The 16,064-nt window shown below is 42.2% G+C and overlaps 1 protein-coding gene and 1 long non-coding RNA gene across 6 annotated transcripts in view; one reads left to right on the forward strand and one right to left on the reverse strand.

Annotated features, from left to right (window-relative positions):
* The window catches only part of ror2 (receptor tyrosine kinase-like orphan receptor 2), a 60,535-nt gene extending 47,058 nt beyond the window's left edge, over positions 1-13,477 (forward strand). For 2 of the 4 annotated variants that reach the window (XM_035535440.2, XM_081702748.1), the window contains 6 exons: positions 1,085-1,115; positions 6,221-6,342; positions 8,235-8,549; positions 9,008-9,265; positions 9,621-9,826; positions 11,122-13,477. In XM_035535440.2, coding sequence (XP_035391333.1) covers positions 1,085-1,115; positions 6,221-6,342; positions 8,235-8,549; positions 9,008-9,265; positions 9,621-9,826; positions 11,122-12,549 — 2,360 coding nt within the window. In that variant the 3' untranslated portion in view covers positions 12,550-13,477. The other 2 variants (XM_027009002.3, XM_081702750.1) reach the window with 2 other exon arrangements.
* Positions 1-16,064, reverse strand: part of LOC113576743 (uncharacterized) — a 42,886-nt gene that overhangs the window by 5,323 nt on the left and 21,499 nt on the right. The gene's annotated exons all lie outside the window — the stretch shown is intronic.

Raw genomic sequence — 16,064 nt, forward strand, 5'->3', positions numbered from 1 at the left:
CAAAGGTATAGGTCAAACTAAACTGCTGGGAAAACTGCTGGTCAAACTAAACTAAACGAATAGTTTATAGAAAAACTGCACTGAATGATATAGCTGTCAAATGACGTGCCACCTTCAAAATTCCTGTGGTTGGTGTCCCGATAGAAAGCTCTCTCAGATTTTTACCTACCAGGTATAAAATGTTCTTTTGCCCATCACATTTCAGGTCACAATAATGGTATTTTCACTGGCACTGTTTAGAGTCAACATTAGAGCTCCAGTGTTTTCTTTCCTGTCTGCTTATTTTAGGTTATTATATGGAGAGCCCATTGGTTTGTAGCCTAAACTAAGGCAGCACTGTGTTCAGAACCATATGCGCAAAATATTTGTTGGGCATCGCAGTAGATTTATTGTATGGCACTGGTATAAATCTTAGAGTGCCTGCATTAGGACACTTTTGTAGAAACAACTTACCTTTGTTTTGGCCAAACCAGCCCTTTAACAGGGGAAAACTATTGTGTGCATATGGGAAACTCCCCACTAGATGTGGATTCCCATATTTCACACAGTGGTCCTGACAGCTTTAGGAGCACATCTGAGTGAATCTGCATCTCCTGCCTCCCTGCAATGTCATCCCAGTGTAATAATGCTATTATTCTCCCAACCCCAAACGACAGATTAGTCTGAGTGAAAACATTAGGTAGTTCTCAGAGAAGAGCTAAGACTGAATGGCAGAAGAGATGAAAGAGCTCTTCCTGACACGAACAGTTCATCATTCTGTCTTGGATCAAATGCTATATGTGACCCAGTGTTGCATTGTAGTGTGTTTATGATAAAAGCATTGGGCAGATGTAATAACCTTCTCTTCTCAGTGAGGACCATGGAAAGTTGCCAAATATGCCATTGGAGCTATTCATCCAGGCCAAAGACATGATGGAGGCTGACCTCCCTTGCCACTGCTGGCCCATGTCTCACGTGACTAGTGACATGTGGAATTTTGAGAGCAGATGGAGATATGCGAACTCAGATCTGGTTGTTCTGTTGAATTACTTACTTTGCAGGTGAGCTGGTGTGTGATCCACTTTTCTTCTGTGTACTTTTACAGGCCAATCACCAACCCATGGCCCAGATGCTTCGTAAGTTTTTGTTTGTTTGTGTGTGTGTCTATGTGGGTGCCTCTACAAGTGTGTGTGTGTGTCAGTGTCATGAGTGTGCATGCATGTTTGGCATTTTGTACTATATACTGTTGTGTACTGTTTGTCATTATGCATCTTTGACCCAATGTGTCCACTTTTCATAACAAGTGCTCCCTGGATACTTTGGTACCTAGTTTGTTTGTTCAAACAATGCTTCAGGAACACTTACACATGCAGTGCATGCAATTTTTCCTTTTTCCTTACATCTTAGTGGGCAGGCCTAGGATGAGCATTAAACGGTGTTCACTCTAAAGTACAGAGACAAATGGTTACTCCTCAGACAGGGCAGATGCTTGTGGGGGTTGGAGTTACAGAGATGAATCAGCCCAGTTCCAGTCAGCGATGGCCAGACCTTTGTAAGCATCCGGGCGCATCTCCTCTACAGCAGACCAACTCATTTCTGTTAAGTGGCCATGGCAGTGATTTCTTTCTGTTCTTGCCTTTAGTTCCATGAGAAATGTTGTCAATATGGCTAGGATGGGTGAAAAGCAAAATGGCAGTTACTCTATTCAGGCTACCCTTCCCCCGTTGCTCATCTGGTTCAGAATGGGTTAAAAGCGCTGCTGAGTCGAGGGTAGGCAGCAGACATCATGACATCATTCCCTCTTTGTTTCCCCCTTTATTGACGTGGTCATTACCAGCTGAGCAGACCGCCATAAGCCGTCTCCACATGCTCCTCAAACTTTCACTGTTTCCCTGAAGGTTTCCCTGATCCTTACCTCTCTTTCCCTTCTCCCTTGTTTCATATTCTGTCATTTGCCTCACTGTGTTTTTTATTTGGTTGTAAATGCTAGGCACTCGTGAGCTGAGGTGTGTTGGCATCTACCGTTGGTCCTTTGTGTGGCAGGAGCCTGAGATGGCCCGGCTCTCTGCAGGCAACAAAGGGCCTTTCTCATTCCACCTAGGCGGAAGGTCTGGCAGTCACCCTCAGCTACAGAAGGAAAGCGAGAGGCGAGGTTTTAATTGTTCCCAACTTGGTTCCAACATCTAAGAGGATGCGTGACGACAAAGTCTAAGCATGAAATGCACCTATTTGCTTTGAAATGTATTTCTGAACAAAACAACACATGTTGACACATGCTAAATTTACTAAGTGATACGGATGTTTCCAACTATCCTGTACTTAACGCTGAACTGAGATGCCTTGACTAATGTATTTAAACTTTTAATACATAGGGCCAATGCTGGTAGTCCTGAGGACTGTTTGGCTAAAGTTCATACTGTGGGAATGTGAGGCATTCATATGGTCTGTACATGTAAATAGCATGGTAGGCCAGTTTGTTTGGCTTTGCTGATGAAGCCCAGAACTGTGCAGTGTGGTGTTTGATGACAGAGTGCTCCAGTGTGACAGTGCTCTCTTTTAATGGACATATGTTTTAATGGTTTTAGCCAACACATTGTTATTAGTATATCCCCTGTGACACACACAAATATATACATATTACACACACACTCGCACTTACTCCAAGTCACAATTGATAATAGGAGCAGCTCTGCCCTTTGTGTGTGTGTGTGTGTGTGTGTGTGTGTGTGTGTGTGTGTGTGTGTGTGTGTGTGTGTGTGTGTGTGTGTGTGTGTGTGTCACAGCACATGTATGTTAGTGATAAGCACTGTTTCCATGATGCAGGACCCCCAGGCAGTCAGCAGTCTCGGATCTGTCAGCCTGATTAGAACTGTGCTGTAAATCCCGCTCAGGAATGCTTTTGTCCATCTGACTGCCCCTCAATCTATTGCCTTTTCCTCTGACTCACTGGGAGACCACTTACAGTTTTGTGTGTGTGTGTCTGCCGGTTTGTCTGCCGATTGCAGTGGCAGTAATTCATAAAACAAGAGCTGAAACCTCAGAACGGGTGTAATTGGTTCATTCTACTATGGCTGTTGTTTTATTTGGAAATCCCAAGACTCACTGCAGGACATGTGACAGGGAAAGTGTTCTTCTTTTTATGCACATGCTGGTTCAAACTTGTGTTTTGGGGGTAATTATCGCCATCTTGTGGTGAGAGAGACAACCAACAGAGCTACAATTAAAGCCTTCTCTATGCGAACTGGAGTCAGTGAATAATAAGCAGAAATAGAGGTGCTGTAACAGTGAACAGTCAGTCCACCAGCATCTGGTTCTGAATCTACCATTAAGCCTAACCATTTTAGCGCTTCTCTCCAGGTGATCTTTACTGAGGTTTCCAGCAATTCAATTGTTTCTTTGTGGCAAATCAAATGGATCAGTTACACTTAGCTACTCCCCTAACTCAGAGCTGTAACTTTTTCCTAGCCTGTCCCATGGTTTGTTTATGGAATACAATCTCCTGCTTCCTTTTCTTGGCCTTGTTTGCTTTTATCCTTTGGAGTTTGCCTTGCATTCTGTATAAAGCATTGCTGGACATAAATTCAGCATGACACAGGAATCTAGCTGGGTGTTCACCTCTGTGGGGAGGCAAAGCGGTTTGTTAGCATTTATCCTCCAGCTCAGCATTCAGTTGCAGGAGGCCTGGCACTGATCAGGCACTTATGCGCCGGCCTTGAAGGCAGTCCGAATGCCGTCCAGCCCCGTTCGAGATATGAGATCACAGCCACTCATCCACCGGAAGCTTTATTCCCCACGCCCAGGTGCATTTTCCTCAAATTTAAATTCCACCTGGCAACATGCTCTGTTTGAGCCTTAATCCGATTGCTTGGCCATCTGCAAGCAAACAAGTGCTCCAGCATGCAAGCAAACAAGTGCTCCAGCATGTTGAGGATGGAAGTGCATTTTGGCACAGAGGTGGCAGGAACCCTGGAAGGTTTTTTTGAATGAAGACATTGTGCATGCTCTGCTGGAGCAGGCGGGTGCTGATGAGCATGCAGAGGGTCCAGGCATGGGGGCTGCTGCCCCAGTCCCACTGCATATCCACCATCGGTCTCCACACCCCATCTGTTCCTGCTCCTCCAGTTGGGGGCAGGTGTTGAAGGGCAGTTCTGGGAGTCAGGTTCCAGTGGAGGCTGCAGCATGGCTCAAGCCTACATGCTAACTCCGCCCACTCCACCCTGCCACCTCTAGCGTCCTCTTGCACACTTTTAGTTTAAAAAAGTTTCCGGCCAAAAAGGCATTCCAGCTGACTGACGAGCAAACGTGCTTTGATCCTCAGAGCTAGACTACTGAGCTCTACGTTTGTTATAAAGAACCAACTACAAGCAGCCAGTTTGGGCCATCCTGCAGACCATTTGAGGCCACACCCTCTTCTTTGCATAAATATAGGTTCTAGACTTCTTACATTAACTGTGTAGAACAAGGACAGAAACTCTTTTGTATAAAAACTCTGTAGTGCAACTTTATGGGAATTCCTCCAGTTCTTGTATGTATGAAGTCATTTATATGTCCTTGCCCACTAACATATTTTTTGCCGAAAGAGGTAGGAAGTAAATCTAATTCTTGTTAAGCTCAAGTCTTCAAATTTCCCCCAGTCACTTAAAACTGCAGTAAAATTATAACCATGTGTGATATGGATGTCAGCAGAATTGGCCTTTTTGGCCATTGACTGCTCCTTTAGCACTATGCCGTGGGGAGAATAGCAAAGTGAAAAATTAATAGTGGAAAATTCTTTTAGACGGTACGGTTGTTGAACTCTATTCACACACACAAACACACAATCCATTCGCATGTTTTAATCGCCTAATTGAAAGAGAAAGGATGTACAAGTTGTCAGTTTGGGAAATGTGAAGAAAACCAGTGGGCAACCTCAGTGCCCTTGCAAGCCGCCTCTGCTTGCATGCCTGGACTTGGCAGAACAGTGTGCATATGGTGTCCTGAGATGTGATGTGTTTGCTGGAGTATCTCAACATATCCCTGTGGCTTGCCTCTTCCTTTGGCTTAGGGCTTTGGGTCGGCTTTGGGCCGCTGGACCGGAACCTGACTGGGCTTGGGCCCACAGCTGTACCCAATGTTTTGAGAAGGGCAATAAGCTGGGTGAACATAAATGCCAGCCTATTAGGAGCAGCATGCTGTCTGTCCCCTCTTTTGAATAACACTTTCCTCTCCCATCCTTCAGGTGTTGATGAATGAAACAAATGCCAAGCTCCTTATGCGCTCCATGTGCAGTTGTAGAGCACAATTACTGAATGACTTTCATGCTTATTTCTTTGTGGTATATAACTGTTCAGATGTTTTCTAAAGCAGGTTTTGCAAGCTTGTTTTATTGTTTTGTTTGTGTGTGCGTCTGCATGAGCGTGTCTATATGTGCACGCTTGATTTTGCCTCTTGTGGACCTTATTGTGCTTTCCACTGCAATCACTTTTTTTATGCAGACAATTCTGCAGCCTGGTGCCATTTTTATGGTAGTTTTTCATAAGAGAAGTATTCCATTACATGAATAGATGCTGTGATGACTATTGTGTATAAGTGACGCATCTTAAACTTCTTTAGAGAACCATGGGATCCTTTTTATCAGTGAAATGTCATAAGACATAGTTGCTCTGGCACCATTTGTATACATGTGGAACAACTGGACACATTTTTAGATGTAGTGGAGTCCAAGATGTCCACAATCCAAAGTGAACCCCAGACAAATAACAAATACTAAATCTATAATTTAGTGAGTTAGTAAGTTGTCATGAAATTGGGGAAAAGAAATTCAGTATGACCATTTATTTCTTGTTGAGGTTAAATTCCCCAGACCACTAGAGCTTGATTTCAAACCCTCAGCATTGGATGTGATCATGCAGTCATACACGGGCTTCTCAAAATCTTTTGGTTTGAGCAGTGCTGTATAGCTTCTGAAGCAGGGAAGCACACCTATATGAACATTAACGTTTGCTCATCTGAAACGTATTGCGATTAATGCACTGAGACTCAACATGAGCCAAATGTTAATATTAAACGAATATTTGTGTATTCACGGATGATGTTGATGATGATGATTTATTATTCTTATTAGTTTAATGCCTTATTATTGTTTATATTACCATATTCATGTTAGAAATGTGTAATGTAATTATTAGGAATGTCATCCCTTGTGTGTAAGGGATGATTTGTCTCGTTTGTCCTTTATGTGTTTGTGCTTTATGTTTCTTAGGACCCATGAGAAGGGCTTCTGTCAGCCATATCGGGGCATTGCGTGTGCTCGCTTTATTGGGAACAGGAGCATCTATGTGCAGTCTCTGCAGATGCAAGGGGAGAGTGAGAACCGCATCACAGGTAAGGGGTAACCATACAGCCCCGCAGCCTGCATTCACAATCTCACAACTCTCCAAGTTAAGAACACGCGCAATTTCATGTACATCACCCTCAGGTCAGCTGCCAGGCTGCTTAGTTCTCATTACTCTCATGGCTAAGGTCCTGTGCTGTTCTTGATTTGGGCTCTTTTAGTTGATGTACAGAAATGTATTCTATCCTAGGGAAGCAAAATATTAATAGCTTAGAAAGCTGTATGATAAACATTCCAGCTGTTCCCTCCCATTGGGACTACAGTTGCCAGAACGTGACTTGTGCTTTGCTGCATGTATTGTTTCCATGTACATTATGTCTATCTGTGGGGCACTCTCATGTGGAGGCATATGGAAAATATTATTTGCAGGAGGTTTGTCTGTTATGGTATTAATTTAAAAGTGTGTAATGCATCAAATATGATTGGTGAAAATTACTTTGGTAGACATTTGGAAGTATCATACTCTGTGTGCACAATTATTAGGCAAGAGAGCATTTTGACCATATCAGTATTTTTATGCATATTTTCCAACTCCAAGTTGTATAAACTTGAATGCTTATTGGATTTGTGCATATCAGGTGATGTGTGTTTGTGTGATGAGCGAGGGTGTGGCCTAAGGAGATCAACACCCTATATCAAGGTGTGCATAATTATTAGGCAGCTTCTTTTCCTCAAGCAAAATGGGCCAAAAAAGACTTAGCTGACTCTGAAAAGTCAAAACAACAACAAAAAAATTTCAGAGGAATGCAGCACTCTTAAAATTGCTGAGATATCGGTGCTTGATCACAGAACCATCAAACATTTTGTTGCAAATAATCAACAGGGCTGTAAGAAACGTGCTGAGAAAAAAAAGAGAAATACAAATGAACTGCCAAAGATTTGAGAAGAATGAAACATGAAGTGACCAGGAACCCGTTATCCTCCAGTGCACAGAGTGCATGGAGCTACACTTCAATTCTTTTTTATTAAAGATGAGCTAGTTGGACCTTTTCAGGATTTTTAAAAAAAGGTTTATTACATATTTTGATTTGTTTTTTATTATTCTCACTGTAACAGATGAAAATAAACAAGTGAGATGGGAAAATTTCCATTTTCCATTTAGTTGCATAATAATTCTGCACACTTATAGTTGCCAAATAATAATTATGTACACAGATATTCTCCTAAGAAATCTGTAACCTCACTTTTACTTTCTTAAATATTCAGAAAAGTAATTCGTATTATTAAAGACATTAGACATTATGCTTGTTTTTTTCCCTTATGAATGTGATCTCAGGTTTGGACATAATCACCAGAAGGGACCAGAAGGCCGATGAAACAAAAATCTTATTGTGTATTGAAATTTAATAGGTTCTTTGCAATAACTTTGTCAGACAAGATGATGACTTACTACTCCTCAGCTCAGTATGTTGATGTCATGTTTGGCTTCACTTTTCTCAGGAAATTGAGTTCATATAATTTCATTACTTTTATTTACATGTAATCTCGTTCAACTGAGGGTTATATGTTCTTAGTTGAATAGAAAAATGCCCCTAACTGAAAAAGGTTTGAGTTACAAAACAATTTTTCTCTCTCCTTCAGACAGTGAGGAGAATTTAGGAGGAAAATGGATCATAAGATATCCAGCAGTACAAAGCATTTAAAAGGATCCCAGAAATATCTCCTCTTTGCTCATTTAAAGATTAAATGAATAACTTGTATTGCAAAGAATTATTTGTAACATTTAGCTATATTTAATATTTTTTGATGCTCAAAATTTATCTGTTTTGTCTGTGTCCAATTCTATCACTTCCTGAAACTACAGATTACAGAAAACAGATTGTTGTACAGCAGTTAATCATATTCTCTCATCTCACTTTATACCACCCCACCCCACCCCCAGCTGCGTTTACCATGATTGGGACCTCCACCCAGCTGTCCGACCAGTGCTCCCAGTTTGCCATCCCCTCTTTCTGTCACTACGTGTTCCCACTATGTGAGGAAGGTACCAGGGGCCCACGGCAGCGCCAGCTCTGCAGGGACGAGTGTGAGGCGCTGGAGAACGACCTGTGCCGTGTTGAATATTCCATTGCACGATCCAACCCGCTCATCCTCATGCAACTAGAGCTGCCCAACTGCCACCTGCTACCCCACCCGGGATCACCCGACGCCGCCAGCTGCATGCGAATCGGTGTGCCCACTGACCGCCTGGAGACATGTAGGTGGACCTGCCGCAGATCATGGCTGCAGCCTGGGAGCTTGATGCCAGTGATGAGTTCTCTGAAGTATAATTGAAATGGTATCATGACACTAAACCAGAACTGGATGAAAACCAAGCCAGTTCACTTTTATTTTTGCATTCCAGTATACTTTTCTCAAATCACTCAGAACTCAGATCACATTGATCAACTGTGTTGGGAGCAGAGGCAGTACAAATGTATCTATTGTCTGGGGAACCACAGGAATTAAAACTTTGAAATAAAAAAAATAGAAACAAATTCATCAATATTGCCCTCTAGTGGTACACATGAGGTTTTTGCTGTTTGTGCAATCAATGTGATGCCACACAATACTGCATAATATAGTATCAATTTACCACTTATCTTGCAAGTTTGTGTAGTGATTAATTTAGCTGTCCAAATGTTTCTTTCTTCTAACTTTAAATCCTTGTGAAAGATTCTCCTTCAGATCACAGCTGTTACAACGGCAGTGGTGCCAATTACAGAGGCACCGTCAGTGTAACCAAGTCTGGCCACCAGTGCCAGCCCTGGAGTAACCAATACCCACACAGCCATCACCTGACCCATGTGGAGTATCCAGAGCTCAAAGGGGGGCACAACTTTTGCAGGAACCCAGGCGGGCAGATGGAAAGTCCCTGGTGCTTCACCCTTGACCCCCATACGAGGGTGGATATCTGTGACATCCGTCCATGCAGTGAGTAAACGAAATGCCCACTTTGGAAGAAATTCCATAATGACCACATTTGATTCCAAATATTTAAACATTGCATTCTGGTTTATGCATGTACTGTAGAAAAAAAGTGATGTTTGGAAGGATGGGTAGTTTTAGAACTTCAATGAGAAATAAAGGTAATTGGTTTTACTCTGAACATCATTCTCTCACATCTAATAATTTACTATTTTCAGAGAAAATTTCCATGACACCATTATGCCTTATAGACCTTCATTTGCCAACATATGCATCAAAAATGTTCTAGATCTGTGTTCACTTATGATTTTTGAACATTTGACAAATTTCATTAGTTTTCATTCAGTGTTTTAAACCCTAGAACCCCCAGAGAACATGAAGAAGGAGATACTCTACATCCTCATCCCCAGCATTGCCATCCCATTGGTCATTGCCTGCCTCTTCTTCCTGGTCTGCATGTGCCGTAACAAGCAGAAGGAGTCAGTAGACACTCCTCCTCGCCGGCAGCTCGCCGCATCTCCCAGTCAAGACATGGAGCTGCCACTTCTCAATCAGCACAAGCATCAGGTATTAAATTCCCTGCCTTGCCCAGTTATGTTGCTACATGTTGTTCTTGCAATAATAATAAAACACTGATATTGTTGAACACACAATATACATTCCAATGTTGTATGTGATCTTACTTTCAAGATCAGCATGTTCAGTCGTGGCCAAAGTTTTGAGCCTCAGTTTTGTTTTTTTGTTTTTTTGTTTTTTGTTTTGTTTTTTTTTTTTTTTTTAAGATCCTTTCGTCAGATGTTTATATGGTATGGTGAAGTACAATTATAAGCATTTCATAAGTTTTGTTTCTTTTTTTAACTTATTATTGACACACACATCAGTTTTAAGCAAAGACTTAATATTTAAAGTGTTGACCCTTCTTGTTTAAGACTTCTGCAATTCGCTTTGGCATTCTGGATATCAGCTTCTGGACAAAGTCTTGACTGACAACCCATTCTTGCCTGATCAGTGTTTGGAGTTGATCACAGTTTGTGTTTTTATTTGTCCACCCTCTTTTTTAAGATTGACCACAGGTTCTCAATGGGATTGAGATCTGGGGAGTTTCCTGGCCATGGACCCAAAATTTCAATGTTTTGTTCACCAAGCCACTTGGTTATCAATTTTGCCTTGTGATATGGTGCTCTGTCATGCTGGGAAAAGCATTGTTCATCACCAAATTGTTCCTGGATAATTGGGAGAAGTTGCTCTTGGAGGATGTTTTGATACCATTTCTTATTCATGGCAGTGTTCTTAGGCAAAATTTTGAGCAAACCCACCTTGAATGAAAAGCAACCCCACACATGAATGGTCTCAGAATTCCTTACTGTTGGCATGACACAGGAATCATGGTAGTGCTCACCTTTTTTTTTTCTCTGGACAATCAATTGTCTAGATGTCCCAAACAGTCTGAAGGGGGCTTCATTAGAGAAAATAACTTTATTCCAGTCCTCTGCAGTCCAATCCCTATACTTGCTGCAAAATGTCAGTCTGTTTTTGATGTTTTTCTTGAGAGAGAAGAGGCTTCTTTGCTGCCCTTCTTGACACCAAGCCATCCTCCAAAAGCCTTCAGATGCACTCACACCTGTCTTCTGCCATTTCTGATCAAACTCTCATCCAAGGGAGTGGGTTACTGTAGTCCTTAATGCTAGAGAGACCAGCAAACCACTGTCTAAGACATTATAAGCAATCACTCCTATATGTATTCTGTGCATTGAAAATAAACAGCAATATAACCTAACAGGATAACTTCACTTAAATTCCACATTACTCTTTATATAAAAGTAATTGATTAGAGAATAACTACTATGATCTTACCTTCACAGGCAAAGCTCAGAGAAATCAACTTGTCTGCTGTACGCTTCATGGAGGAGCTTGGAGAAGACCGCTTCGGAAAGGTCTACAAAGGTCACCTTTATAGCACGGCACCTGGAGAGCAGACTCAAGTAGTAGCCATCAAGACAGTAAAAGACAAGGATGAGGGGACCCTGCGTGAAGAGTTCCGTCATGAGGCCATGCTCCGTTCACGTCTTCAGCACCCAAATATCGTGTGCCTCTTGGGAGTGGTGACCAAAGAGCAACCCATGAGCATGATCTTCAGCTACTCAGGCCATGGTGACCTACATGAGTTCCTGGTCATGCGTTCACCACACTCTGACGTTGGCAGCTCAGACGATGACAAAACGGTTAAGTCGGCCCTTGAGCAGGCGGATTTTCTGCACATAGTTACCCAGGTGGCAGCTGGAATGGAGTACTTGTCCAGTCACCATGTGGTCCACAAAGATCTTGCTGCTCGGAACATCCTGGTCTGTGAGAAACTCAATGTGAAGATTCTTGATCTTGGGCTTTTCCGTGATGTCTACTCTGCTGACTACTACAAGCTGATGGGCAACAGTCCTTTCCCTATCCGCTGGATGTCTCCTGAGGCCATCACATATGGCAAATTCTCCACCGACTCGGATATCTGGTCCTATGGCGTGGTGCTGTGGGAAATCTTCAGCTATGGTCTACAGCCATACTGTGGCTACTCTAACCAGGATGTGATCGAGATGGTACGCAACCGACAAGTGCTGTCCTGCCCCGATGACTGCCCTGCCTGGATCTACACACTCATGCTGGAGTGCTGGAACGAGTTCCCTGCGAGACGGCCACGCTTCAAGGACATCCATGCACGCTTGCGCACCTGGGAAAGCTTGTCCAACTACAACAGCTTGGCACAGACCTCTGGAACGAGCAACACAACCCAGACAAGCTCGCTCAGCACAAGCCCTGTCAGTAACATCAGTGCTGCACGTTACATCAGCCCCAAGAAGCCCTCACCCTTTCCCCAGCCCCAGTTCATGCCCATGAAGAGCCAGATGAGACCCATGGTACCGCCACAACTTTATATCCCAGTCAATGGCTACCAGCCTGTGCCAGCCTATCCATACCTTCAGAATTTCTACCCCATGCAGATCCCCATGCAAATACCCTCACAGCAGATGCACCCACAGATGGTAGCTAAGGCAGGTTCACACCACAGTGGCAGTGGCTCCACCAGCACAGGCTATGTTACCACAGCGCCATCCAATGCATCAGGCACAGAGAAAGCCGCCCTCCTGAGTGAGGATGCTAAGGCAGCTGAAGAGAACATGGCAGATGGTGCTTCCCAGAATGGCCTCCACAATGAGGACATGTCTGTCCCAGAAACTGAGCTTCTAGGAGACAATGACAGCCCACAAATGGATGACAGTGAAATGCACTCAGAAGCATAGGAAGGCTTTTGAGACCCAATGGCAGCAGGAGCTGTCCTGTGAAGTGTGACTTTTGTAGTGTCTGCCAGTTGAGTATCAGTATAAAAAAACAAAGAGAAACCAATGATTGAGACAAAAACTGAATGTTATTTATGGGGTTTTGGCAGTCTCCAAAACATGTTTTTCATTTTTGAGGCTGTACCTCTAGGACTGGTGACAAATAGATATATTGTTTAGCTACTCTTAGTGGTCTGCAATGAAGAATCTAAGTCTAACTTCTCCCTTTTCCACAGTCATTGAGTTGCATATATAACATGGAAATTTTTTTTTAATCAAACATGTTGCAAAGCCATTCAGAAGAATTTGTGTTCTTACTGTTGCTGTGCAACATGAAACATTGTATCTTTTTTATAAGGATTTTGTTGTTACCACCAAGTTTTATCTTTTGTTTTCTCCAGTTTTTTGTTCTGCTTTCAATTCAAGACTTCATCGTATAGGAAAGGCCAGACAATCCGAGTCTCTGTCTCATTCTTGGTAATGTGAGAATGAGACTCCTATGTTTAATGCATTGATACTTATATGTCCTGTTCCAGAATCTGAATCTTGAGTAAGATAATGGACTGCCAATTTTTACGTGACTGACTTAAAACTCTGCAACACACACTGCCGCACAGATGTTTTGTAGAAAAAGTGAGAGGTCAACAGATCTAGTTGCTTTTAAGGTGCAAAAACTTGTAAAGATTTGTAATTTATGTCAGTTTTTCTCTTAAAGAAATTAAGTGATTTTTATTTTCTTTTTACTCTCTTAATTTTTGTTTAGCCAGCGGTATTACTTAAATTGTGTTTTAAACCAGATATTTGCTTTTTACCAAGCTGTCATAACAGAATTTAACCATATATTGTGTACATCCAGAGATATGGAGTGTCAAATAAAGGGATATGTGGCACATGTTGTGATTTTTTTTTTTTTCACCCCTTACAATTTGTATTGTAAAATTCAGGTTCACTTGTTTGAGCAGTCTTGATTCACTGTTCTAGTTATATTGTCAGGATTGTCTTTTTTTTTTTTTTTTTTTTCTCTCCTCTCAAACAAAACGAGTATGGTTTAGTTGACATTGCATTTTCCATGCAAATGAAAATTTAAATGTCCATACATGTCAGTCTCTAATAACGCATTGAGTTTGTTTTATGAGTATGTTAATAGCCAGAAGAGCAAAAAGAATTGACCTTCGCATCATTTAAGTGAATACAATTTGATACCTAGGCCTCACTTGCTAAACAGTCTACGCATGTTTAGCCCATGAGAATCCTCGAGTGTTGCTAAAAACATGTCTGTGTTTCATAAATTCACCTTAATTACCTCTCTATAGGCAAAATGTCGGAAATGTCCACATACCGTTATTACACATGCGCAGGAAGTCATACCTGACTACGGGCAGCATTTTTTTAAAGTCTGTCTCGTGTCAAGTCAGGAGTCAGGAGTCAGGAGCTAACAGAAGGGCATCAACCATCCAAGAATGTAAATGTGTAAGATAACCAATGGCCTGCGCAGTGGGCGTTAATATAGTTTGCGGTTCCAGAAAAGGTGTGACTAAACCATATTTAACAGACCTCTTCCTTCTGATTTCTTTATTTCTAAATTTGTACAAACCTTTAAAATAACCGGACACGCTCAAAATGCTAATTTTTGCATAAAGCTTGCTTCGTGTTAAATGAAGTGGCCAACATCAAGAGGTTCATGTGTTATGTTATATTTCTGCCACGATGACATCTCTCGCTTGTTGCTCTGCGCACGATGAGCCTGTTGGTGTTAACGACTTGCGGACCAGTTACAATAGCTTCGCGAACTCCTTGCAAGGATCTAAGGCTGGTAGAATTGTGAAGGCAAATGGCACAACACGTCGAAGAAGAGAGTTCACACCAGAAGAACAGAAAGACGACAACTACTGGCTCAAACGTAGTCGAAATAATGAAGCTGCAAAACGGTCGCGTCAGCGCAAGCGCATGGAGGAATATTTCTTGGAAACACGCGCCGTTGAACTTCTTCGGGAAAATGAAAAGCTGAAGGCTGCGCTTTCTGCAGTTCATTATCATGGCCTCGGTGTAAAATATCCTCTTGGTACTATAGTGGAATATCCCATAGCGCAAGAACTGCCAAGAGATGCTTATCTGCGTTCTTTGGTAGAGTTCTCTGGCCCTGCGGCGCTGACCCCATTGGCAGAAACCAACTGTTTGTCTTATGCTCTCTCTGGCCGATGCAGATCAGACAATATAATGCATCGTTTCAGTTCAGCCTACGATTCTGTTTCCTTCGCGGGGATGACCACTGCTCCAATCATGCCGAAAGTCGCTCTCAGGGGAGACGTCCGTGAAAGAGGCTGGAATGTCGGCAGTCACTCGGGAATCCAAGCGTGCAACGATGGATGTAGTCCCGCAAATGTACTTATACCCGTTGCCTATGAAGTGTCCCAGAGGAAAGGAGTGCATAGCAATGTCCTCTCCACGATGGACTCATCCCAGGACAGTTTTTCGGGTGGTTTTTCATTAGGTGGGACTATACCGAATTACTCACAGCTAACTGCCTCAGCGCCTGGCCGTGTTACGCGTATTGTGATGGATAAACCTTTCACCGAAGATAGTGCTCCAATCATTGCAGAGGCCAAAGGCATTCGTAAAGAACTTAAAACCATTAAACAAACAGAACGTGTGTCTATGAGCCCACGTCTGCCACACAAATTGCGCTACAAAGTTAATAAAGCGACACATGGAGAGAATGAATTGTAGATCACATGGTCTCCTCGTCCTGGCAATTCTAACCATGATGTCTGAGAATAAAGTAAATTGCATTGTTCCAGGCAAAATGTACGCAATATTGACGGTAGTCAATAGACGTTGAGCTATCTATTTCAATTGTCTAATCTATAGGGTAATTTATCGGTGAAGATAGAGTTAGGAAACGTGTTATTTTTTATTTTAATCACTGTACAAAATAATTTTCAAATAAATACATTTCTTCCATCGATCGCCAGTTTCCCACTGTGTCTCTTTTACAACACATTACGATGCTGTCCTGAGATAGTCCAAGAAATAGATGTGAAATCTTTGCTAGTTCACGCTTGTTCATGCCATGTCATGCAAACTATGGAGAGTGGAGATTGTGTTATGATTACGTTTGTAATTAAAATATGTTGATGTGTGATAAATATTACTCTATTGAATTGTGATTTAGCACATTTTAGATCGATAGATCTTAAAATAACTGCACACACCTTACACTGTGTCCTTTTCATATGAAATCGTGAAATACGTGTTTATGAATTATATATATAGGTACGGTAGGCCCACCCTATACGAAAGCATGCTTTGACGATGGCTGCGAATCACGAGTCACCACTCCGGTGGTGGAGTTAAGTTCCCCTCACTATACAGCTGAGACACTGACTGTCTTCAAAGACTGAAGACTCGCCTCTTCATTAAGTCACCGCGAACGTAAATATACACTTAAATATACTTATTTCTGTTCTAGCCAAGGTTTT

This window comes from Electrophorus electricus, chromosome 19, assembly GCF_041902795.1.
Source record: "Electrophorus electricus isolate QZ-2024a chromosome 19, ASM4190279v1, whole genome shotgun sequence".
NCBI lineage: Eukaryota > Metazoa > Chordata > Actinopteri > Gymnotiformes > Gymnotidae > Electrophorus > Electrophorus electricus.